Source organism: Protopterus annectens, chromosome 10.part0 (genome assembly GCF_019279795.1).
Source record: "Protopterus annectens isolate FY-2018-M chromosome 10.part0, PAN1.0, whole genome shotgun sequence".
NCBI lineage: Eukaryota > Metazoa > Chordata > Ceratodontiformes > Protopteridae > Protopterus > Protopterus annectens.
In genome coordinates, this window is record NC_056744.1 from 518,507,630 (window position 1) to 518,532,837 (window position 25,208).

Genomic DNA, 25,208 nt, shown 5'->3' on the forward strand with positions numbered 1-25,208 from the left:
CTAGTGTTTTTCCTCCTCTCTCTACTTTCTCTTACCATATTCGATTTCTTTAAATATATCTAATTCTTTACTGTCTTTAGTAAGGCACCTGTGCTGTTTATTATTCTCATGATGTTTATAATATGTTCCCCCTATAAAGTAAGAGTTCTTAGGATGTTCATAATTTCTGTTTTGTCCTTCTCTAAATATTGTAAAATTTTTCTGTGGATCTTTTCTTCCTGGGACTCCAGTGAAAATGGGCTTATCACCCAGTCGGACTACCCCGGTAAACAAATATTAAATAAATAAATAAACATTTGAAGACTAGGGGGTTAGCATAATGCTTTAGTTGTTTTGCTCACAGACATAAGATACAGGATTTGATTCTCAATTTTAAAGGAAAATGGCTAGGCTTAAAACGTCCCACAAGAGCAGCTAGCCAAGTATTTACCTATGAACCCATGAACTCTTCAACCAAAGCTGTACCTACTTCAGCTATAAGAAATAAACTAAACACTACAAGCTCTTCAGCAGACAACCTTCATGCTGAATTTCTAAAAATTGCAGCTGAAGCTCTGTCATATCCAATATCTATACTAATAAACACTTCATGGAATCTCATGTTGCATCCATTTCGAAGAAAGCATATATACTTCCTCTTCATAAAGGAGGACACGCTGCTGACTATTCCAGCTTCAGACCAATTGCCATTCTATCACCATTGTGTAAAATATTAGAAGAGTGTATCCATTCCCAGTTACTGCAATACTTAATCATAAACAATCTTCTCTCCCCTATACAACATGTTTTTTGTCTCAATGTTAGCAGCACTACTACGTTACTTCATTTTGCTGACACCATTAATAAAAACATAAATACCAGAAACCTGGTATCACCTTTATTCCTAGACCTGTCCAAAGCATCCAAAATCATCTCTCACAATAAACTATTACTGAAAGTCTCCTCTTTGTGTTTCCTCCCCCACCTTCCTCTCCTGGTTTAACAGCTACCTAACAGATTCCAAGAAGTCAAATTGCAGCAAGAATACTCTTCATTTCTACCTATTACTGTAGGGGTGTCACAAGCATCCATACTCGGACAGCTCCTGTTTAACATACTTATAAATGATCGACACACTGCTTCCAAGTGTGCCACTCTTGTACAACATGCAGATGGCTCCATACTCATCTGCACAGCCACTAACCTATGAAAAGTTCAAGAAATTACTCAAGAATACTTTACCTCCATAGAATCTTGTCTAGAAAACTCACATGTCCTATTTAATCCCCAAAAAACAAAATTACTACGTTTTACCCCTAAAACATTCTCCCACAGCAAAACTCTTGTTAAAATACTTTCATTAAATATCACCTGATTTAACAGGTTCCTAACACCAAACTCTTAGGAGTCACCATTGATGACAACTTGAAATCTGACCTACACTTCCAAACTGTTATTACAAAAAACACCAAAGCTGTAACAATACTAGAATACAATAGCTCGCTTTGTTGCAAATCGTGCCTTTAGAGCTCAACATTGATCAGTTCTTAAACGACTAAACTGGACTGAGTTCCCACCTTACCTCCAGGGCACTCGGCTACTACCAGCTCATACTACAATATCCATGATGGCACTAAGAGGCACGCTTCAACACTGGCACCTTACTAAAGTTCTTCGCTCTAAGGACAAACTCCTCCACTCTGTCACTAAAGCCCAAACTGCATTGGGATCCTTCTTAAACTCTGTACCTAGAGTATGCCATCCCACCTGATCTTAGGTTTTTTACAAACCAGCAGGCATTTAAAACACATCTAAGAGAAAACCGCTCAACATCCTGGCTCTATAGCTGTATGTCTCCAGGATAAGTATAGCATCTCTACTTTTTCCCTCTTCTGGTACACCTGTGTTCTCCTCTACTCTGTTACCAACTCTCAGTCTGTCTTCACACACACCACCTAACTATGTTTCTCTTAACTCTTTTATCACTCATTTCATTTATATCTCATAATTAAATTAACCTTTTGTTATCCACCTTTTGTAAATAACTCAGTACTCTGTATTGTGGCATCTATCCTACTGTATGGTTATTTATTTAAATATATCTGTACAGGGTATAATTAGTACATCAAGCCTTACCATTGTATGTATAGTTACTATCTTATCTGTTTTGATATTTTAAAACTTATTTTAATTGCATTCTACCTGACATTGTTGACATTATATAACTTAAAAGATTTTGATTGCACTACGTGTACTGGAGCTTTTCTCCTTTGGCATCCTCTAAAATTAGGTCTTTGTGCCCAGCCAAATGTCCCTGGTCAACAAATGTGAAATAAATAAATAAAAATATGTCCTAATTTTGTCACAAGTCTCTTCCTTTTGTTGTACAGCCTATTTATGCCGGAAGTCCACCATGATGGCTTGTTTTTAAGTTGGTCCTGCTGAGTAGGCACAGCTGTCTTTATGAAGCTGTTGATATGGTTAAATAGGTAATCTGTCAATGCTTCTGCACAGGCAGCAGAGTCCTCAGGGTTTAAGGGGTGCTAGAAAATTTGCTAGGGTGTCACTAAATACTAAAAAGTTTGCCCTTGAGTAATTTTTAATGTCCCAGGGTTATTAGGTGTCCCTGTTATTAAATTTACATTTACTCCAAAAGAGACAGCTTTATGGTCTGACCTGATCAGCCAGGACATTAGACTGGGGTGGATGTAACATTCTGCCATATTTTGGGGGCACAGTTGAGGATGTTTATACCCCTAGTGGGTGTATGGACTAGTCGTTCAAAAGTATTAGTATTTATAAAGTCTAGGAATCTCTGGCCTGCATGATAAGGATCTTGCATGACTCCCATTTTATATTGGGAAAGTTAAAGTCACCCATGTGTACGGTGTTGATTTGGATGTGTCCGGTGCATTTATTTAAGTGCCGTAGCTATCTTGGGTCATATAGTGTGAACTACAGCTAGCACGGATATAGTATGGGACCATGTTTGCAGTACTTTGGAGGTAGAGAAGCTCAAACCCATCATATTGATGGACCAGTCTTGAAGCCTGCATGGAGCGTTTTTTCTTTTAGTCTCTTGGCAATGAACCGTAACAACTTAAAATCTTCCTGAACTGGTACAATAATGTTCATAGGTTTATTAGGCTGGCAATGGCTCAAAAGGCAGAAGGTGGATGGAAGAAGTGTTAAACAATTTTCAAAATCCCAGTGGAACAGGTGCAGACCATCCCTGGAAAAGTAGAATGGTCTGTCAACCATATTCTCCCACCGCACTAACAAATACTGTATCCCCTTAGAATGACACCTTACTCTCAGCCAGTTGTTAAACTTAATTACTTTCTGTGCATATTGTGGGATCACCCATGGATAAATTAGAATACTGCTCAGTTCTTTGTTTTTCTGGCCTGGTTTACATATTCCAAGAGCTCAAGTCATGCTTCTCTTCATACAATTCAGGGAGGCATGTCTCAGCTCACTTACACCCACATAGACTACAACTGAGTCATACTGGTACTTGTGGTTAGCAACCTAAGTGCCATGCATGATGGGATGTGATAGATCCTGGCCCTTGACAGACAGCTGACAACGATGCTCTCTTTACAAAGCCTGGTTAGTAGGATATCTGTGTGTCTAATAATGATCATTATATTAGCTTGTGTAATGTTATGCCTTATGAGCTTAGAGGCTGAGACACTGTGGGATGTGAAAGCGTGTGACTTGCTAGGTGTTGTTTTTGTAGAGTGTGCTTGATGTTGCTGAGCACATATTTGTGAGGGCAGTATCTGAGAGGTCTTTGTGGTTTTTGAAGATTACTTTTAACAGCCTCAGAATTTGTGGGTTTATGTATCTTGTCCATACTATGTGAGTTGGATGTAGTGTGTGCGTTACTGTCAACTTGTTTAGAAATGTAAGTCCTTGTTTATCATCCAGTTAAGATTCAGAGATAGCTGGGAAGTGCTTGACCATGCTTATGGATTCTTATCACTTGATCTACAGGGTGAAGGTACTGGGGAGGTTCACAGATGGCTAGCTCCGTTACTGTAAGAGCGTATATTAGTAACAAGATTGCCTAATACAAAGCTTGATAGGTGAGTGCTTGTCAGTATGCAAACTAGCTGCTCAGTGTACAGCTAGGTATTAAGAAAAATACAGAGGAAATTTTATGGGGGCAGTTTCAAATCTAGGGGACTACTAATTGCTGCTACATGATGATCAGTGTTGCATAAATGCAATGACTTTATACAGACAGAAAAAAACAAACAAAGTCGTCTCTGGCCCACAGCAGACATGCACTTGGAGGTTTTAAGCAGTGAATCCCAGCTCAGAGGTGACCTGGCCTCCTCTACTGCCACTAGGGAGCAGACCAAAAACTTCTTAATATAAAACCACTGTCTGGGATCACTCACAGTGCAAAAACTAAACAAATTGTGACTAGAAACCAATAAAATAGTACAGGAACTCTCAGAAAATTGTCATAGCAATTGTCCAGCATACACAGAAATTCAAATGAAGAGCAAGGATACAGAAAATAATGTACAGTTATTATAGCAGCACTGATAACTTTCAAGATAAACTGCAGTTCAGTAGTCAGCAATAAATACACAGTTCTACACAGGTCTGATGCAGTCCAACAAACAACTGCAATGGTAACAGTAATAAAGAGTTAAATGCAGATTAAAGAGCAAATACTTTAAAAACACACACACACACACACACACACACACACACACACACACACACACACACACACACACACACACACACACACACAGTAGCAGAGCACTGACATATCAAGATAAAGTGCAAATCAGCCTGTTAAGGCATGTATCTAGCAGTGTGTTCATCAGGATACCTCAAAACTCTTCTGCAAGCAATGACGTCATCAACAAGCGAGTGGAAGTTCTGAGATAATACGTCAAGCATCACGCAAGTACATTATTCAGGTAGAAACAACTCAAGAAATATAATTCTCAATGAAAATATATCTTAATTACCCCCCACCCCGATTATTTTGAATATGGAAATATAGCATAAACCCAGATGTTTACTTTCAGAAATTCAGTTTATTCCTCACTGTACTGACTTGCTGTCAAGGTTAAAAATATTCAATGTGCTGTCTTGCTGCATGTTGCTGTGAAAGAAGACATGAAGGTATTTAAGCTATTTGTTGTCTAGATGAGGGAAAAAAAAGGCAACACTGCAGCATTTAGAGAGAAATTAGGGAATTAATGAAAATAGAAAAAAATGTTATTTATTGGGCACCTGTTTGTTACAAGAACACAAGGTCCCTTGAGACAGAATAGATATCTGTGCTATTGAGATGAAGAACAGTGCCAAAGACCATGAATTAGGTGAGTTATATAACTAATTAGAAAAATATTTTTAAGGTATTAGAAATGATCATTGATCACGGTTATATATAAAGAAGCTTGCATTTCTCAAAAGATTTGGATGTGTATAGAGCAAGCAAAGCTGCAAGCAGACTGTTAGTTAAATGAGAAAAACAATGCATGCAAAATAAAATATGATCCAAATAATAAGGCAAACGTGAGAACAATTTCAAAAATCTGTTGCTAAAAGAATAGGAATGAAAAACAGTTATAGCAGAATCTGGAATATAAACCACACAAATGCTCACATAGTTTTATTTCAGCCTTCTTATGAGCACCGGGTGGAGTATAGGTCTGGATGTAATCAATGTTTGAATATCTGTTGTGAAAATAAATATATTTCCGAGGGTGGGGGGTAGCATTATGGTTAAGGTTTTCATCTTGTGGACACAAAGCGTAAAGTTTGATTCTGACCTCAAGTCATTGGCTAGGCTTAAAATGATCCTTCAGGACAATTAGCCTAGTATGTAAAAATGACCATACATGAACCTATCATAAATGAAAAAAAATTTATTTTTATAAGAATGTAAATGTTTATCAGAAATGTGAAAATGAGCCATGTGTTGCTAATGTAGAAGGAAAAGGCACTGACAGGAGCATGATAGTTCCTTGGTTAGATGACTTCCCGAAGGATACACTAATACATTTTTTGGTATTTAATTTTAGTGCATGTTTTTGGCACCAGTTATTTTTTGGGACAAGCGTTCCTGCAAGATGGCTAAGTCATTTTCTGAATTCAGAGACGGCATCTGGCTTGGAGTCATCTGCCGAGTTAGTCAGCCACAGCTCTTTGTTATTGGCTTTTACTTCAGAACAGTGGATGCCAAGCAGGAGAGGTCTCAGCAACTTCTCATATTTTGATCTTTTGCTTCCTATGTGTGAGCCAACTGACCATCCAGTGGATGCCATATGGGGTTTATTCCCAGTTTATCTAGCTTTTCTACTATGCCTGAATAGGGAATTGTGTAAAAAGCCTTGGTCAAGGTATGGTGTGCCATTTTCCCCTCATCTATTGCTTTGATGACCTTTTCAAAAAAGTTCATGATATTGCATAAGCATGGCCTGCCCTTGACGAATCCACACTTTGATGGCTTCAGTTTTTGGAAGTTCCCTTTTACAAGACTGATTAGTTACAGGTGCCCCCTTACTTACACCCTTTCAACTTATGAACTTTCAGACTTACGAACAAACTTGTCTGAAGTTCATCCGCCATGCAAGAGGTGGCATTAGCAGTCAGTCTTTACTGTGTAAACAAACACAGCAGGTTGTACTCGTCTCTCTCTGATATGACGTAGTACCCTTGAACAGTAGTACTGTACCCCAAACATGTCACTGCTCTGCGGTTATTTTCACGACTTTAATACAGTAGTACCCAAACATGCTTCCAAAGTGTGACAGAGAAGCCAATAGTAGTGGTGGTGAATGCAAGAAGCACCACAGTATTCCCACGGAAACTAATGTGGACATTATAAAGCATAAAGCAAAGCAACTTGGGTAAGAAAACTGCAAACATAGCAAGTTTACTTGGGATGAATCATTCAGCTGTTTCCATAATTGTAAAAGATTGCATTATGCAACATGTGAAAGGAACTGTACCAATACACTCCATAATAATTAGTAAGAGATGAAGTACAGTAATGGAAGAAATGGATAAACTGTTGAGTATGTGGATGGAAGACAAGTGTCAGCACTGCATACCTGTAAGTCTTAACTTCATTCTGCAGAAGGCCGCGAGACTCTTTTGAACATTTAAAGAATAAATCTGGTGACAGTGAGAGTGCGGGTGAAAAAACATTTACAGCTAGCCATGGCTGCTTCCATAGATTGAAGACTCACTCAAACTTGTACAATATAAAGGTGGATGGAGAGGCTGCCAGTGTGTAGTGGCAAAAGAGTTTCCCAAAGTATTGCCAGCAATTATGGACAATGGAGGTTACCTCCCAGAACAGAATTTCAATGTCAGCAAGACAGGGTTGTACTGGTAGAAGATGCCTAAGCATACATACATTGCGAAAGAAGAGAAGTCAGTGCCTGCATTTGAAGCATCAAAGTACAGATTTATACTCCTGTTATGCAGAAATGCTGCTGGTGACTGTAAAATTAAACCTATGTTAATATATCATTCTGAAAATACCAGGGCCCTCAAGGGTGTTGTCAAAGCGTCTCTTCCTGTTGTGTGGAAGTCTAACTATAAAGTACAGATTAAAAAAAATATTTTTGAAGATTGCTTTTTCTATTTCTTTTCACCTGAGAGGGAAAATTACTGCTTCGACAAAAACCTGCCTTTCCAGATCCTGCTTGTCCTAGACAAACCCAGGGACATCTACCATTCCTGGAAAATTTTCACAACAACATCAAGGTGGTGTAACTGCTTCCCAGTACAACTTCTGTCCTTCAGCCAATGGATCAAGATACCATAGCAATTTTTAAGGCTTACTACCTGTGCAGAACCTTTACACAAGCTGTAAAGGAGACAAAAGGGGGCTGTGGAGTGACACTGAGAGATTTGTGGAAGAACTACAGCATCTACAAGGTAATTAAGAGCATTGATGCTTCTTGGCATGAGGTGACGATTATCACAACAAATGGTGTTTGAAAAAAGCTCTAACCACAATTTACAAACAGCTTGAATGGAATTATAGAGACAGTGAATTCAATTGCCAATGAGATGTGGAGCTGGGCAGGCAATTGCAAATTGAAGAAGAATATATCCACAAAGTGTTGGAATGCCATAGTCAGGAGGTGAGCAACAAGGATTTGATGGAGCTAGAGTTGCAAAGAGCCAGGAGGAAGTCATAGAGGAGGAACACGAAGCTGGAGAACCCAAGAAATTTACCTGTAATCAGCTGGCTGAAGATTTCAACATGACTGAGAAGGCACTTGCTTCTTTTGAGTCTCAGGACCCAAACACTGAAAGGTTTCCAAAAGTGTGTGAAGTTATTCATGGAGCTATTGCCTGCTACAGGAAGATTTATGAGGATAAGAAAACATTAGCTGTGCAGTAATCTCTTGATAGACATCCCAAGAGAGCTGAGGTGGGACACAATACGTAAGAACAACAAGAACAAGAACCAATGTCATCTACATCCACAGGAGGTTCTTTGACTATTCCCAGATCCCGATGGCATTCTATCTGCACACTCTTCACCATCCTTTACCCAAATACTGTGTAAGTATTATGCTGTTATACACTAAAGTACTGTTTAAGGTTGGTAAAAAAATATACTACTGTCAATAAATATAGCACTACTGTCAATAAATATAGCACTACTGTTAAGTATTAGTGCTGCTTAATTAAATATTCCACTAATCACCTTTGTTGTACAGTGTCATTATTTCTGTTTATGATTAAAATACAATATTTTTATCTTTATCGTGCATATGTGTGCTTTTGGTGCTTTTTTTGTGGTTATTGGTATAATTTTGGTGCTTTTTTGGTAGTTATTGGTACAATTTTGAGCACATTCCATTATCATCAAGGTAGTGTTGGACTTACAAACATTTCTGACTTACAACAACTCCCCAAGAACGTAAGCTGTTCATAAGCAGGGGAGCACCTGTACATGATACATTGTTCCATGGCTTTGCATATGAGGTTGGTCAGACTTATGGGTCTGCAAATGCCTCAGTCTGTTCAATGACCTCCCTTATGCAGGGGAATGATAGTACTTGTTCTCCATTTGCTTGGTATAAAATCTGCATGCAGGCTGAGGCTGACCAGTGTTGTTCATGGTGTGGCTAAATCATGGCTCATGCTATTTACGATGCATCCATTGATAATGTCAGAACCCATTGTTGCAGCATTTTTAGCTTTTGATAGCACATGACTTGGTCTTGTGCAATAGCTCATGAAGATTTACCTCTCAACTTCATAGCACAAGAAATCTGGACAAAGCCATAAGTAAAGGGAGGGCAAAGGCCCAAAAATAGGGGCACATTTTAAATATTGCTCTTATAAACTTAGGAAGTTGCTGAAATAAAAAGTTTTGCACTATTATACATTTTCTGAAGGATATGAAGTCTGAAACTCAAATGTCTGTCATTATTTAATGAATTCTATCCTCACCAATTTGCCAGAACAGAGGAAAACGACTATAAATATGAGGAACAGACATAAAATATGAGGCAAAAATCTGGACATTCTGCAAAAATCTGGGCAGCTGAGAACCATGCATGAAGAATAAATTTCAGGTATATCTTGAGGGACAGCCAGAGAGGAGAGAGGGGTAAATTTAGACCGAAATTTATCAACACGAAAAATTCCAAAAAGCTGCTGCACAGGTAACTGTAGACCTAGGACAGTGCTGTAAACATAACTGATTATCTATTTTTGTAGGTGCAAACACAAGAAGGGTATGGCATGAGACTGGTATACCTGCAAAAGAGAGTACAACAGCAGCATCTTTGAAGTAATACAACAGCAAATGCAGAGTAATAGTGAGACCTGATACAGAAAACGTCAAAGCAGCTGGGAAAGAAGCAATGCCTGAAGACAAGCAGGCTTTTCAAAAAATTCTAAGAATGATGTAGCAATTGCAACATTAATAGTTATTATAAACCTAAGAAAGGTGTTGGAGCTCAAGTTTTGAAATGCTTAAAATGCTAGATATCCTGTATTACTGATATATGATCAATACAGGAATGTTGCAAGTAGCTTGTTTTCAAAAGGTTGCAGGAGCTCTATTCCTACAAGATCATACAGCAGATGCGTATGTGTCAACAGCACTTAAAGATGTACAAAAGAAGGGTTCCTATTATGTAAGTGAATGCTTAAAGTTGAGAACCCTGTTTAATCAAATGTGTTTACCCGAAATGGCGAAATTCCGAAATTTTCCCAGGGGAAAAAAATCACTGAGCCGTTTTTAAGACTTTGCCATTTCCTCCACTGTGTTGCAATCTCAGAGTTGGTATATTTATGTAGGGGGTGTGGGGGGCTATTTTTACGGATCAACATTTTTTTTCCCTGGGAAAAAAAATTGCTGATTCATGTGTTTGGCATTTTGGATTTTTTAAGTGTTTAGGTCGATTATACAGCATTCACAATTTCAAGCATTCTCTGATATAATACAGACTCCAAAAGAATCGGGCCTATATCATATATTCAAAATTCCAAAATATCAAACACCATACGCTCGAACTTGGAATTTCGAAATATGATAACATCGACCACACAGAATAGCAAATTTTTTTCCAAGGGAAAAAATTTGCTGTTCCGAGAAACATACACAAAACACAAACACACCGAAATAAATAAAACACACACATACACTTAACAAAACCCTACTTCTAACCCTACACTAAACCGTACAAACATTCATATCTATCCACTAACCTTAACCCGCATCCTAACCCTAAGGTCCATAATTATCGCACACTTACCCTAAGAAACTATACACAAACAAACTAATAAATACACACACACACACTTAACAAAATCCTTCTTCTAACCCTACACTAAACCATACATACATTCCTATCTATCCACTAACCTTAACCCACACCCTAACCCTAAGGTCAGTAACTATCGCGCACTTACCCGTACGAAACTATACACAAACAAACTAATTAAAACACACACATACACTTAACAAAACCCTACTTCTAACCCTACACTAAACCATACATACATTCCTACCTATCCACTTACTTTAACACGCACCCTAACCCTAAGGTCCGTAACTATCGCACCACAGTGGAAGAAATACTGAAGCCACAGCACGGCCCACCAAAAACTTGCCCTAGGTAAGAATTTGATGTTCTGGGGCTTCGCTATTTTCATCCTTTGATGTAGTTGGTTTGATATAATAATATTCGAAGTTTTACAACTTAGATGTTATAATATAGACCCAAAGAATCATGCTTAAACAGAAATAGGATAGCTAATAGTGATGTACTGATGAGAAAAATCTCATGAATATGTGCATGGCAAAGAAGATGTGGAGATAGACGACAAAACATTGCAACGCATACTCAGAAAGTATTTGAGCAAGACATATCAGAAATTGTGCAGGATATTTCTTATCCTGTGTAGAAGCATGATTTGAGAGTGAAATACAGGCCAGACAAGGAACTAATTAAAACAAACTCATTAGGCAGAGCACATTTATGTAGGAAGTAGGAAGCGCTGTTCGAAGAATAAAGATTATTTGGGTAATAGTACAGTGACCAAAGATGGAAGAAAAGTTCAAAGAATTTCAGAGATTTACTGGAAGTCTAATGGACAAAGAGAGCTATTTAAACATTACATAAACTCATGACTAAAAGCAATAACAAAAGCTCTGAAGATAACCCTCTCTCTGCCCATGCCTCTAACTCAAGTCATAAAAATTAAAATACTAAATGTCCTTTGCCTAACAGAACCACTCTGCTGGTAGTTGGTGCCTTCAAATTATTTTTCCTGTTTCTGTCATTTTTCAGTCAGTGTGAGACTGTCTGAGCTTTCAGTCTTTTGTGGTCGCAGAGTAGTTAGCAGTGTGTTCCATTGTAACTACATTTGACCAATAGTAACTTACTTACTTGAAAACAGAGACCATGAAAAATATGGAAGTCAAGAGTGGCAGAGAAAAGTGAGCACTGAAGAAATTTTACCCAGTAAAACTGTTCTGTAACAAGAACTTTCCCAAAAGGAAGATCAGATGTCTAGTGTAAACAGTTGTGTTATATATTTCAGATATAGTAGACCTTTGAAAACAGAAGTCAAACAAATAGAATGTTCCACACTTAAAATGATCTGAGTTTCATTTATTTAAAATGTCTCTGAACGTGTCAGCACTGAATAGGTCTGGCTCTTCTACCCATCAATCAGTTTATGATTACTATAGGCGTGACATATGGGGACAGTGAAGATCATTGAATGCAGTTTTACAACGTGTATGGTTTTCAATTTGCTGTATAATAGCACCTCTTGTTTTTTTTTTTTTTTTTGGAGTAAGTTTAATATTCTTTTCACAGGTAGAAAATAATCTTTTTTGGTATTTGGTGCCAAAACTATATTTAGAAATGCAAATGATAAAAAAAAAAATATTAGTTATTTCTCTTTATTATGTAGGTTTGCAAAAGGAATATATCGAGCATGCGAGGCATGTATATTGAAAACTTGACATGTTAGAAACTCTAAGAAAATATTTCTTTCAGTATTGCAAAGGAAGGGCAGGTATTTCTTGTTTAGCATATGTACAAGAATGGGACTGCAGTATAAAAAGTCTGCTTTGGACAGGAAAAGTCACCATATGAATTTACTTCTAATATAAGGAACTCATTTTCTACATATACTACTCATGATCCTGACAAAAACTGAGTAGATACTCCATCTGATTAATTTATCAGTAGAGCAAATTAAGGGTTTCCTGCATGCCATGCTGGTAACAGCACCTTAAAATGGCTCTACAGTTCATTACTTTATCACTTCCAAGTTCCTATTGTGTAGAAATATGTTTTATGAAAAGGCAAAAGAATTTCTGCTCTGCTCTGTTCATTATTATGTTATCTGGCAGAATACACACATTGCACAATCCTGTGTGACTGAAAGTGGCAAGGCTTCATATTATTCCTGTTTATACAATATGTGCCATATTTTAGTATACTATATTGAAAATTTCATGTGCGGACCTTCACTTGCTCATGGCATTCTGTGAACAACATCTTAATCAAGAATCATTAATGGCACAAAGCCATAAATCGCAAATCAGACAAACGTAAACAATAGCTATCCTGTCTAATATTTCCTGATATTGCAGCACCATACAGCAAGGTCAGTACATTAACTTTTCGGTATACCCTACTAAAGTTGGCAAGTATTATATAAGCATGGACATACAATATTTTCGATAATCCTGTTCTGTACATAGCTACATGTGTAGCATGTCTCACTGTGTCCGTTCAGGGTTTGCCAGGTCTCACTATTCTGTCTTATCATACACTGCTGCAGTAGTTAGCAAATGCCAAACACAGACGGGTAATTTCTAGAGTGCATGCATTTATCATTTATAGTGTCAGTCAAACTTTGCTCAGCACTTTAGCCTTGGCATTATATTCCAGTGCATTTTCTTTATGACTTAGAATCTGATGTGGAGATCCTTTAATATAACCAGTTTTGATTACTTTGATCTGAATATTGCAAATATGTACAATTCATCAGATGGTCACATCAATGATTCAGCAGCAATTTAAAGGGTTAATCCATCTTTCTGACACCAAAAGATGTTAAATTATCATTACAGTATTTTAACTCTTAGATCTATAAATGTGTCATAATTAACAAAGGTCTGTTGGTTTTATCCACTCTTTGAAAAAGATAGTTCTACTGAAAATTTACTTGTTTTGAAAAGTAAGTCTGTCGTACTGTATATTTGGTAATTATGTAACAGAAAATGAAAAGATTTTCAGTAAGATAAAGTGCATCACTAAATTCTTGACAAAAAATAATTGCTTACTTTTGTTAGCTCTTGTGCATTGGCCAGATTGTCCACAGCGATGGCCAGAAATACATTCAGGAGCGTATCTGTTTCCAGATAAGTTAAAGGAAATATTGTATAAAAGCAGTAACATTAATTCAAACAAAGTTGGTCTAAAATTCATTTTATAAAGCAGCTTGCTGGCAAAAATGAATATGCAAAAACAGGTAATTTAATTCTTAAGTTCCAGATTGTCAAATTCAGTGTCAGAAGAAAAAAAATGATCATTACTTAACAAAATGAAAAGAGTACAGTGAGACAAAGGTTATAACTCATTAGAATTAATCAAAGTTGTTATATCTCAAATGTTCAGGCCAACTGCATTAAACAAAGGTACTGAAAGTGGTGGTGGTGTGTCTATAGTCTTAAAAAAGAACACTCTTCATTTCCAGACTCATTATACAAGACAATGACCTGGAACTCCTTCATAGCCATCTTACTATTAACAAAACCCACTATCATATCATATAGTTAACTACAGATCCCTCTTTATCACTCTTAGTCCATACCTCCTACCTAACTTGCATGGAGTCACAATTCTCTCATCAACCACTCCCTCTATAAGCTGCAACACTTCTACATACTCAAACAAGTATGCCTAGAGATTTATAAACTTGTCAATACAAACCCTTGGGCCAGTTAGTCCACAACCCAACCACAGCCAAAAAAATCCTGGACTTGGTCCTTACCAATATGAAGCAGCTTTGTTCCCTACCAATTATAACTTCCTTTCTGGTCAAATCAAACCATACAGGTCACTCACATTCATCTTAACACTGAATCCTGAAGTATCTCCCAATACAATCATATTGAAAATATGCAAACAGTAACCTACTAAAACAGAGTGTTGACCCAGCTAATTTCAAAAGCTCCTTCTGTCTTGATGACCCCACTATTTATTTACAACCTTCACTGACACATTTTATGCACATGTGAATAGCTGCACAGATGTAACTGTTCTCTGCATAAATAATTGCTTTGCCAAATTCAAAAAAGTACCTGCTGGAATTTAGATACAAACAGGCTCAAAATAAATTGCAAGCAAAACTAAACTTAACTCTCAAAATGTCTAAAACACTCTTGCTAAACAAAACAGTAAATTCTGGACCCTGATAAAATCAACCCAAGCTAGGCATGAGGTAAAAATAGCTAACCAAACAAATAATCACAAAGCCTTGTTTAATTATGTTAGAAATATCAGAAATAATGTTCAGCATTGTGAGGAGCTAATAGTAAGTAATATCACATATTCGGACTCACTGGACATATCTAATTCTATTTGAAGACAAATTTAGTTCAAATCCCCTCCTTCAAATCTTACAAAAAAAGCTAAGGCACTATTTAAGGCAGAGAACACTACATCTCTGGGGCCAGATAACATACCAGACTGCATATTGGTCAGCTACAAACAAATGCAGAGGGTCATGTTTCTCAATGCTAGAAGTCTAAATCTCAAAATGCACTCGCTCAAGGCACTTCTTAAAATGGAGAACATCGACATTTGTGGTGTAACAGAGACCTGGTTCAAGGCAGCAGAAAGCACCCCTGCACTACCAGGCTATAACTCATTTGACACCTTTTGGCCCCAGGACTTAGACTGAATCTCCAAAGGCAGTGGTGTCTCTATATTCATAAAGGATGTGTACACCTCCAGACTGGTAGCCCAACATAAGGCATCTGAAATATTCAGGTGCAGCTAGCACTGGTTAAGACAGCGATTCAGGTTGTAGCCTGCTATAGGTCCCCAAATATGTCCCAGGACTCGCACTTCACATTCCTAAGCACTCAGGAGAATATTAGGTTCCAACCTAACACTCTCTTACTAGGTGAATTCAACTACCCCTCCATTAACTGGTTAAACTACTTGTGTACCAATACACTTGCCCAAACTTTCCTGGAGTTCATTAATTCCAATGCCCTGGACCAGCTTGTTCTTACCCCTACTAGAGGTAGCAACATCCTTGACCTGGTCATTACTAATACGGGCAACCGTTGCTCTACACTGATAGTCAGCTCATCCCTGGTTAGATCTGACCACAAGCTAATCACCTTGGAAATCCACATCCCTCCCACCCCCCAGCAAAGGTAACCACCATGAAAAACTTCTCCAAAATTAACTTTGTGATCCTAAAAACAGGTGGCTAACTTCATGGCAGCCATGCAAATTGAGAATAGTTGCGTGACTGCAGACTCATACACCAACGCACTGTACGAACACGTACACAAATGCATGGATCTCACCATACCCAATAGAACCAAGACACTCTCCTCGAAAAAAAGAAAGCCAATCTGGTGATCCCCTGTCATAAACAAACTCTACAACAGAAGGAGGAAACTGATGCAGAATAAGGTGAAGTCCCAAGACTGGAAAAACTCCCTTATCTGCCCCAACAAAAAGTTGAGATCCCTCATCAAATCCTCTAAAGCTAGGTATGAAAACAGAATTGCAGCAGATAGTAAAGACAACCACAAGACCTTCTACAGTTATGTAAAGAGTCTCCATGGCAATACCCAGTTTTGCTCTGAGCTACTGCACAATGGTACCTCCTATACTGAGCCAACAGATATTGCCAGTATACTGGCTGACAGATTCAGTGCCAACTTTATCCCCCCCAAAGGACCAATCACAATACCAGTAGATTGCCAGGCACCCAGTATTACTGCTGCACAGGTTAAAGCAGCACTGACCAAGGCCAAGAATACAACTTCTATGGGACCTGACAATATCCCTGGTTGTGTTCTACATGAACTACAGAGTGAAATGGCACCTCACCTGTATGCTCTGTTCAATCACAGCCTCACTCGGGCTTTGTTCCTGCCGAACTGCGTACTGCTACAGTTATCCCTCTCCACAAAGGAGGAGCAACTACAGACCCTGGGAACTATCACCCCATTAGCCTGATGAGTCTGATATGCAAAGCTATGGAATGCATCATCATTTACCAAATAAACAAGGATATAGGGAATCTCCAAACTCTGGGTCCCACACAGTTTGGTTTTGTGAAGGGTAGATCATGCCTGCTCAACTTGGTCGACTTCTTTGAGTCAGTCACCAGAGCTGTGGATGAAGGTAAGGTGATTCATGCAGCCTACCTTGATCTGGCCAAGGCTTTTGATACCATTCCCCACTCAGGAATCACAGAAAAACCCAGTAAGCTTGGCATCACTAGGTGGGTTGCAAACTAGCTCACAAATAGAACCCACAATATGAAAGTTGCTGACTCCAAGTCAGACTGATGATTAGTCATGAGTGGATTCTCACAGGGTTCAGTCCTGGGTCCTCTCCTGTTTGGCATCTACTTCTCTGAAGTCAAGACCAACACGAAGGGACTTTGGCTGACAAAGTTTGCAGATGATTGCAAGTTGGGAGCTATTATTAACTCCCCAAGTGATGTTGACATACTACAGAATGGCTTCACTGTGACCAACGACTGATGTCAGAACCATGGCCTTAAGCTCAATGTCAAAATGTGTCGTCATCCCCTTTGGGAAAAACCCAGTTCCCATGAATTACCATATTGATGCGAGTCCACTGGACACAAAAGACGTTATAAGAGATCTGGGAACACAGGTTGACAGCAACCTCTCTTTTGATCACCACATTCCCACTGTGGTCAGAGAGTCCTTCTATGTGGCACATCTCATCACTAAGGGTTTTGTATCCAGGAAGAAAGAGGTCATTGTCTCCCTCTACTCTTCCCTGATTAGGCCAGTCATCGAGTACAATGCTCCATTTGGCATGAAGCTCACTAGACACCTACAACAACTGGAGAGGCCGGAAAATTACCTCACAAAGAGGATCCTAGGCCTTAAACACTTGCCCTATATAGACAGACTCAAAAAACTCCAACTATTCTCTGTCTCATATCGCCTGCTTAGAGGCTTGACTTACAAAGCCATGTCTGACCCAGCTCTGTTAGAAATGCTACATCTAAAGAAATCCCAATCCCTCCACACCACACACTCCAGAGACCTCAACCTCATTACCACAGTTAACAGAAAATGCTGGAGGGACAGGTTCCACACAGACTGCCCATGCAATGGAACAGACCTCCCATACATGTCAAGCAGAGCACCTCGCTGACCCTCTTCAAGAGAAATCTTGATGAATGGATGGGAAATAGAAAATTCATCCCGGGGATAACACCAGTGGCTCTACTCGACAGAGCACTGGGAACTAAGGTCAGGTGGCACTATGCCAGGGTAATCCTATGGCTAGGCTTGTAAAGGCCCCAGGGCCATTAGCCTAGTACACACTTATAAACCTATGAACCTATTTGTCTGACTCCTTACAGAGGCTTTTCAATATCAGCCTCAAAGGAAGCTTCATGCCTGATGAATGGAGGACAGTAGCAGTTCTACCCTTGAATAAAAGTGGGGCTTCAGTGGGCTTGAGTAATTATAGACTCATAAGTCTGAGCACCCTCAATTGTGAGGCTATGGAAAGGATCTTTTAGAATTAATAACTAAGTATATACAGTCTCTTGACACAACCCATTTGGGATTTGTCATGTCCTGCCTACTTAACTTGGTCAAATTTTATGAGAAAGTTACTGAAGCAACTGACAAGGACAAAACAGTGCACACCACATATCTTGATCACACAAATGTGTTTAACACCATCCCACACTTAAGTATTGTAAATAAACTCTCCCCACATAACTCAATGGATAGCAAACTGGCTCACATATATAACCCAGGAAGTTATAATGGGCAGTTCTAACTCCTCCAAAAAAACCCTCTCTAGCAATGAACCCCAGGGTTTAGTCCTTCACCAACTCCTCTTTGACATTTACTTCTTAGAAATCAAAGCTAATGATATGGGTTTCTGGTTGATGAAGTTTGAAGATAACGACAAATGTGGTACCATCATAAACTCCTTGACAACACCAAGATCCTTCAAAAGGGCCTGTCCCGAACAAGTAGCTGGTATAAAAACCATTCACTAAAACTGAATGCCAAGACTCATTTTGTAACCCACACTGACAACACACTCCTGAAAACTGATTCTGTAGTTAGGGATCTGAGAACCTACGTCAGCAATAAACTGTCATTTGAATACCATATATTCACTGTTGTGAATACCATATATTCACTGTTGCAACAATAACCTTTCTCATCACACAGCTTATATCTATCCATCTCCAGGGATGTAATTATTGCACTGTACTCAGCATTCATTAGGCCGATCATTGAGTATAATACTCCTTTTAGCATGTACGTACCCAAATACTTGTCACAACTGGAATGGTCACAAGACCTTCTCACTAAAGAAAAAAAAAAAAAAAAAAAAAAAAGTCAGGGGCCTAAATTATAAAAACTATGTAAGCCATCTTAAAGCCTTGTTCCTCTTCTCAGTCTGATACAGATTACTAAGAGCCAACATCTGTTTCATATAGAGCTTCAACAGGCCCTATTCCGTCTGACCTATTACACATTCAGAAAATCTAATGGTATCATAATCTCCTGCACAAGAGATTTCAGTCTCTTTTGCAAAACAAATAGAACATGTTGGAGGGATAGGTATGTATCACAAAGAATACAGTTTTTTACAAAAATGTCTTCCACTTTACTTAACGCAAAGTACTTCCCTTACTCCATTCAAATGCAATTTGGATGAATGGATGGGAAACTGTAAATTCATCTCTAGTTTAGCATCCCCTGCCTTCTTGAGTAGGGGAAACATGTAAATGTCCTAACATAACCTTGTTCAGTACATCTCAAGGTTATTTGTAGGGCCCACCGTTTTCCGCGGGCTGAGGAATTTTGAGCAGAGCCGCGGAATTTGTCCTAAGCCGCAGAATTTTCACTTTTACGTGGAAATTGAATGACCTTGCAAAACAAACTAGCAGCAGACAGCTGTCAGTAGGTGGCACATAGAGAAGAAGGAGACCAGTTCCTAGTCACTCAGTTTGGATTTGTGCTGACATTGGCGTACTGTAGTTTATATCTAGTGTACTGTCTAAGTTTTACTTTATTAACCAGTAAAAATGAATAAACATTCAAAAAGTGCAAAACATGTAATCAAAGCTTCATTCTGAATGTGCGGCCAAACGCAAAGCTGACTGCGATCTGGGAATCCCTCCTAAATGGCAAACTACAATTGATGGATGCAAAGCAAGGCAGACGGCAGAACACAATGCTAAAGAGGATTTGATTGTTGGGCTTGTGAAAGCATTCATGTCTGCCAATATTCCACTAGAAAAGCTGGCTAATCCTCAACTGCGAACTTTTATTGCAGAAAACATCAAGGGTGGTGGTGACATACCACGAGCCAACTGGCTTCACAAGCATTATGTACCAAAGGTATATGGCACCCTACAGGCAGAGCTCGTCAACAATTTGGCTGGTTGGAAAATTGCAATCATAGCAGACGAAACGAGTGATGTCGCCAGGCGCTATGTAGTGAATATACTGCTACAACCACTAGATGCCTTTGATGCAGATGGTTGCAAGGCAATACTTGTTAATACAGAATTTTTGGAGAAAGTAAATAACGTCAAAGTAGCTTAAGCCATAATTCGCACTATCACCAATGCAGGCATCAATTACAATTACGTGCTGGCTTTGGTCAGTGACAATGCCGCCTACATGAAGAAGTGTTTTAATGATGGCTTGCAAGGTCAGTTGCCCAAAGCCTGCCATATTACCTGTTGGGTTCATATTTTATTGTTTGTGGGTGAGGAGTTTCATCTTACACTGGAATTGTTTAACAACTTTGTTGCAAGTATGAAGGCTATATTTTCAAAAGCGCCTAGCAGACGAGCGCAGTATCTGACTCACCTTTGCGTATGTTCAGCCACTGACATAACAATGCCACCAACTCCCGTCATCACTCGCTGGAATACCTGGTTCAGTGCAGCACTTTACCATGGGAAACATGTTCAGTATTATCAGGCATTCAGTGAAAATGAAATTGCCCAAGTAGTAACTGTAGTGCAGCTACACAAATTACTGCATATTCTGAGTGGAGAAAGTGCCCAAGTATTGCAAGCAGAGTTGGAATTCTTGGCTGTACACTGCAAGCGTTTGATAAACACTTTGAAAGGTCTTGAAGGTCATGAACTGTGTGCTGTCAGCATCTTCAGTACTGTTTTTGATCTTTTGTCATGGCTGCGTGACCCAGGTTTTCCATATGCAACTGCAGCTTGTGAAGCAGCAATGACAAATGCTGCAGCTAAACTGGCAGAATACGTTGAAGGAGACAAGCAGTCTGCTCACGAGTTGTTCAAGGCTGTTCAACTATTTGACCCACGGCAGCTGTCTATTTTGCCAAAGGCCATTGCAGATTTTGCTGCAGTGCCATACATCATAAATGCAGTGGATGAATGGCAGATTTATCTCAATCTGGCAGCTGAGCAGGACTTACTGAGGGACATTGTCAAGTTCTGGAATGCAGTGGAAGACAGGCTACCAAAACTGGCAATGCTAGCAAAGGCTTACATTTCTTTTCTGTAGCCTCAGTTGATGTCGAACAGTCATTTTCCAAGTATGGATCATTCTTTTCGCCACTGCGCCAGAGTTTCTCAACTGACAATCTGCGAGCCTACTGATCGGTTTTCTACAACAACTCAGCCAACTGACTCAGTGATGATGATAATAATTAATAACGAAGTTTTGGTTTTCATTAGAATGTTTTTTTGTGATGTTGCAGGCCTACATCAAAATATTTGTTTCATAATCATTTTTCATTTTCATTCCAAACTATTATGTATCACATTCTCTTAACTGGGTTTATAATAAATAATAAGTTAATAACAGATGAAAGGCAATATAGGTCTACTCCTGAGGTGGTAACTTTGCTTAAAAATAACACAATGATTGACAACTGTGAAGGTCGCGGAATTTTGTTTATTTTGCCATGGTGAGCCGTAGAATTTTACAAATGGCCCTGCGGAATTTGACAAAATTTTCCGCGGAAAACTGTGGGCCCTAGTTATTTGTTTGCAAAATATATGAGCTAAAAACTACCACTGAAGTAGTTGGAGGGATAGGTATGTATCACAAAGAATACAGTTTTTTACAAAAATGTCTTCCACTTTACTTAACGCACCCTCAATTGTGAGGCTATGGAAAGGATTTTTTAGAATTAATAACTAAGTATATACAGTCTCTTGACACAACCCATTTGGGATTTGTCATGTCCTGCTTACTTAACTTGATCAAATTTTATGAGAAAGTTACTGAAGCAACTGACAAGGACAAAACAGTGCACACCACATATCTTGATCACACAAATGTGTTTAACACCATCCCACACTTAAGTATTGTAAATAAACTCTCCCCACATAACTCAATGGATAGCAAACTGGCTCCCATATATAACCCAGGAAGTTATAATGGGCAGTTCTAACTCCTCCAAAAAACCCTCTCTAGCAATGAACCCCAGGGTTTAGTCCTTCACCAACTCCTCTTTGACATTTACTTCTTAGAAATCAAAGCTAATGATATGGGTTTCTGGTTGATGAAGTTTGAAGATAATGACAAATGTGGTACCATCATAAACTCCTTGACAACACCAAGATCCTTCAAGAGGGCCTGTCCCGAACAAGTAGCTGGTATAAAAAACATTCACTAAAACTGAATGCCAAGACTCATTTTGTAATCCACACTGACAACACACCCCTGAAAACTGATTCTGTAGTTAGGGATCTGAGAACCTACGTCAGCAATGAACTGTATTTTGAATACCATATATTCACTGTTGTGAATGCCATATATTCACTGTTGCAACAATAACCTTTCTCATCACACAGCTTATATCTATCCATCTCCAGGGATGTAATTATTGCACTGTACTCAGCATTCATTAGGCAGATCATTGAGTATAATACTCCTTTTAGCATGTACGTACCCAAATACTTGTCACAACTGGAATGGTCACAAGACTTTCTCACTAAAAAAAAAGTCAGGGGCCTAAATTATAAAAACTATGTAAGCCATCTTAAAGCCTTGTTCCTCTTCTCAGTCTGATACAGATTACTAAGAGCCAACATCTGTTTCATATAGAGCTTCAACAGGCCCTATTCCGTCTGACCTATTACACATTCAGAAAATCTAATGGTATCATAATCTCCTGCACAAGAGATTTCAGTCTCTTTTGCAAAACAAATAGAACATGTTGGAGGGATAGGTATGTATCACAAAGAATACAGTTTTTTACAAAAATGTCTTCCACTTTACGTAACGCAAAGTACTTCCCTTACTCCATTCAAATGCAATTTGGATGAATGGATGGGAAACTGTAAATTCATCTCTAGTTTTGCATCCCCTGCCTTCTTGAGTAGGGGAAACATGTAAATGTCCTAACATAACCTTGTTCAGTACATCTTGAGGTTATTTCTAGGGCCCACCGTTTTCTGCGGGCTGAGGAATTTTGAGCAGAGCCGCGGAATTTGTCCTAAGCCGCAGAATTTTCACTTTTACGTGGAAATTGAATGACCTTGCAAAACAAACTAGCAGCAGACAGCTGTCAGTAGGTGGCACATAGAGAAGAAGGAGACCAGTTCCTAGTCACTCAGTTTGGATTTGTGCTGACATTGGCGTACTGTAGTTTATATCTAGCGTACTGCCTAAGTTTTACTTTATTAACCAGTAAAAATGAATAAACATTCAAAAAGTGCAAAACATGTAATCAAAGCTTCATTCTGAATGTGCGGCCAAATGCAAAGCTGACTGCAATCTGGGAATCCCTCCTAAATGGCAAACTACAATTGACGGATGCAAAGCAAGGCAGACGGCAGAACACAATGCTAAAGAGGATTTGATTGTTGGGCTTGTGAAAACGTTCATGTCTGCCAATTTTCCACTAGAAAAGCTGGCTAATCCTCAACTGCGAACTTTTATTGCAGACAACATCAAGGGTGGTGGTGACATACCACGAGCCAACTGGCTTCACGAGCATTATGTACCAAAGGTATATGGCACCCTACAGGCAGAGCTCATCAACAATTTGGCTGGTTGGAAAATTGCAATCATAGCAGACGAAACGAGTGATGTCGCCAGGCGCTATGTAGTGAATATACTGCTACAACCACTTGATGCCTTTGATGCAGACGGTTGCAAGGCAATACTTGTTAATACAGAATTTTTGGAGAAAGTAAATAACGTCAAAGTAGCTCAAGCCATAATTCGCACTCTCACCAATGCAGGCATCAATTACAATTACGTGCTGGCTTTGGTCAGTGACAATGCCGCCTACATGAAGAAGTGTTTTAATGATGGCTTGCAAGGTCTGTTGCCCAAAGCCTGCCATATTACCTGTTGGGTTCATATTTTATTGTTTGTGGGTGAGGAGTTTCATCTTACACTGGAATTGTTTAACAACTTTGTTGCAAGTATGAAGGCTATATTTTCAAAAGCACCTAGCAGACGAACGCAGTATCTGACTCACCTTTGTGTATGTTCAGCCACTGACATAACAATGCCACAAACTCCCGTCATCACTCACTGTAATACCTGGTTCAGTGCAGCACTTTACCATGGGAAACATGTTCAGTATTATCAGGCATTCAGTGAAAATGAAATTGCCCAAGTAGTAACTGTAGTGCAGCTACTCAAATTACTGCATATTCTGAGTGGAGAAAGTGCCCAAGTATTGCAAGCAGAGTTGGAATTCTTGGCTGTACACTGCAAGCGTTTGATAAACACTTTGAAAGGTCTTGAAGGTCATGAACTGTGTGCTGTCAGCATCTTCAGTACTGTTTTTGATCTTTTGTCATGGCTGCGTGACCCAGGTTTTCCATATGCAACTGCAGCTTGTGAAGCAGCAATGACAAATGCTGCAGCTAAACTGGCAGAATACGTTGAAGGAGACAAGCAGTCTGCTTGCGAGTTGTTCAAGGCTGTTCAACTATTTGACCCACGGCAGCTGTCTATTTTGCCAAAGGCCATTGCAGATTTTGCTGCAGTGCCATACATCATAAATGCAGTGGATGAATGGCAGATTTATCTCAATCTGGCAGCTGAGCAGGACTTACTGAGGGACATTGTCAAGTTCTGGAATGCAGTGGAAGACAGGCTACCAAAACTGGCAATGCTAGCAAAGGCTTACATTTCTTTTCTGTAGCCTCAGTTGATGTCGAACAGTCATTTTCCAAGTATGGATCATTCTTTTCGCCACTGCGCCAGAGTTTCTCAACTGACAATCTGCGAGCCTACTGATCGGTTTTCTACAACAACTCAGCCAACTGACTCAGTGATGATGATAATAATTAATAACGAAGTTTTGGTTTTCATTAGAATGTTTTTGTGATGTTGCAGGCCTACATCAAAATATTTGTTTCATAATCATTTTTCATTTTCATTCCAAACTATTATGTATCACATTCTCTTAACTGGGTTTATAATAAATAATAAGTTAATAACAGATGAAAGGCAATAT

The 25,208-nt window shown here is 39.0% G+C and overlaps 1 protein-coding gene across 4 annotated transcripts in view; it reads right to left on the reverse strand.

The window, feature by feature from the left end:
* Positions 1–25,208, reverse strand: part of LOC122813204 (voltage-dependent R-type calcium channel subunit alpha-1E-like) — a 4,399,719-nt gene that overhangs the window by 1,448,358 nt on the left and 2,926,153 nt on the right. For all 4 annotated transcript variants that reach the window (XM_044085387.1, XM_044085385.1, XM_044085384.1 and 1 more), the window contains one exon: positions 13,805–13,872. In XM_044085387.1, the coding sequence (XP_043941322.1) occupies positions 13,805–13,872 (68 nt within the window). The remainder of the gene's footprint in view (positions 1–13,804; positions 13,873–25,208) is intronic.